This window comes from Urocitellus parryii, chromosome 6, assembly GCF_045843805.1.
Source record: "Urocitellus parryii isolate mUroPar1 chromosome 6, mUroPar1.hap1, whole genome shotgun sequence".
Taxonomy (NCBI): Eukaryota; Metazoa; Chordata; class Mammalia; order Rodentia; family Sciuridae; genus Urocitellus; species Urocitellus parryii.
The window spans coordinates 80,351,417-80,353,858 of NC_135536.1; the positions used below are offsets into that span (position 1 = coordinate 80,351,417).

At 34.8% G+C, this 2,442-nt stretch overlaps 1 protein-coding gene across 1 annotated transcript; it reads left to right on the forward strand.

The window, feature by feature from the left end:
- The first annotated feature begins 878 nt into the window (after positions 1-878).
- On the forward strand, positions 879-1,820 carry LOC144255383 (olfactory receptor 4K14-like). The gene has a single exon (XM_077799959.1). The coding sequence runs from the start codon at positions 882-884 to the stop codon at positions 1,818-1,820; it is 939 nt and encodes a 312-aa protein (XP_077656085.1). The 5' UTR covers positions 879-881.
- Positions 1,821-2,442: the final 622 nt, after the last annotated feature.

Here is a 2,442-nt window from a genome sequence, read left to right on the forward strand (position 1 = left end):
CATCCATACATAAAACAGTAGATCCGTATTTTCTATTGATATGTTTAAGTTATAAGGAGCATCCATTCAAAGTTTATAAAGTCTGAATCTAATTTCAGTTGCCATCCACTTTAATCTCTGTCCACATGACTTTGCACTGATAGTTGTTTCTAATCCATTTAGTTTACTAAATTATCTCTGTTAGATCACAGATGGGATTTAATTAATGATAAGTTATATGCGAGTTTTACATCCAAATCTTTATATCAAGATATTTATCAAATTACTTTCTAGATAATTTTCCTCCTTAAAGCTCTTTTGAATACATTTTAAAGGGTTAGAGTTTCAGTTTTATGATACCTTATTAGAAGAGGTTTAGTAGTGGGTTTGGAAATCAGTATGCATAGTACAGATAAATTAAATATTGTACTGTCATTCATACTATATTTCAGTATTAATTTACATTCATTTTCCTAAGCAGATGGTTAACTTTCTTCATTCACTGTAAGGGTATTTATTGAATCTCACTCAGATCTCCTTATTAGAATAGTGGACTATAGTTAGATTTGGGGTAAGACCACAAGTATTTTAGTTTTTCGTCTTGCTGTCCTGCTTTCTTCACTGCTTCTTGTGAGTGTACCTTCTCAATTATTTGCACAAAAAAAAATCTTTGGTTCTACTTCTTGAAAAAAAAAGTATTAGACATTTAGTTTCTCTTTTAGACATAATGCCATGGATAACTGGCCCAGATTCCTTTTCAAAATTATCCTTTTCATTCTAATATATTGATGCTAAATTCCAAAATGAATATAAAATTTTACAAATTGTAAAAATCCATCATTACTCATCCTACCAACTGATACCCTATTCTTTAGGTTAACTCAGAAGATAAAGTGAATAAAATGGATGGAGGAAATCAGTCTGTAATGTCAGAATTTGTGCTTCTGGGACTTGGCCACTCATGGGATATTCAAGTCTTACTCTTCATGATATTTTTGATGTTTTACCTGATCATTGTGTCTGGAAATTTTGTCATCATGACCTTAATCATCACTGATCCTCATCTGCATTCCCCCATGTACTTCTTTCTGGCCAACCTGTCTTTTGTTGATATGTGGCTTTCTTCAAACACCACTCCAAAGATGATTGCAGACTTTCTCAGGGAGAAGAAGACCATTTCCTTTGCAGGCTGCATGTCTCAGATCTTCTTTTCCCATTTCATTGCTGGGCTTGAGATGGTGATACTGGTGATAATGGCCTATGACCGCTATGTGGCCATCTGTAAACCACTGCACTACTCGACCATTATGAGCCTGCACAGGTGCATTGGGCTGGTGGTGACTGCCTGGACTGTTGGCTTTGTGCATGCCATGAGTCAGATTGTTGTGATTGTGGAGCTGCCATTTTGTGGCCCTAGGGAAATAGACAGCTTTTTCTGCGATAGACCACTGGTAATTGATCTAGCCTGCATGGATTCCCATAAGTTGAAAGTTTTAATGAATGTTGACTGTGGGGTTGTAGCCATAACATGCTTTATCCTCTTGCTGATATCCTATACATACATTCTTGTTACAGTATGCCAAAACTCTAAAACTGGTGCATCCAAGGCCCTGTCCACCTGCACTGCTCACATCACTGTGGTGGTACTCTTCTTTGGGCCCTGCATATTCATCTATGTGTGGCCACTCAACATCACATGGATGGACAAATTTCTTGCTGTGTTTTACTCCATTTTTACACCTTTCCTCAATCCAGCCATTTATACACTGAGAAATAAAGAGATGAAAAATGCCATTAAGAGATTTGGAAACTACTATGTGGATTTCAAAGGAAATAATTAATGCCTAGAAAACTAAAAGTCCTTAATTATCAGAGAGTTATCCAATCAGCCATCCTATGTTTTTAAATATTTAGATGATGAACTAAATTTGTATTTGTTTTTCAAAGGTGTAAATCTGTCCCACAGGGTAGTATCTTATCAAATTTCTCTTGAATTTTATCTAATTTCATTTGGAGAAGAAGTGGTTCTGTATTTTAATGGCTCCCTCAAAACTTTCATGTGCCATTTGTCCGTAGGCAATGGGATATTATTTTTCCTTAGATTCATATCTAAATACCAGTGGCCAATTGAGAGAGAGAGAGAGAGAGAGAGAGAGAGAGAGAGAGAGAGAGAAAAGGATAAGTTATGTAAGAAATAACCATGAAGATTACTCTTTCTTGTGTTTCATTAACTCAATAAAAGTAAAAAATAAATAAAATCTAATGTTATTTCCTTTTGTTATTTAAGAACTGGAGAACAAAATGTATTCTTTAAATTATTACAATTATATTTATTTTATCCCCTGAAATGCAATCTCCCTGAATCCAGGGACCATGGTATACATGATTAATAATGAAACTGAAGTATTTCTCTCCATCTAATTACTAAAACTTCCCCTGTAGTGAATACTGTCTATCAATCAT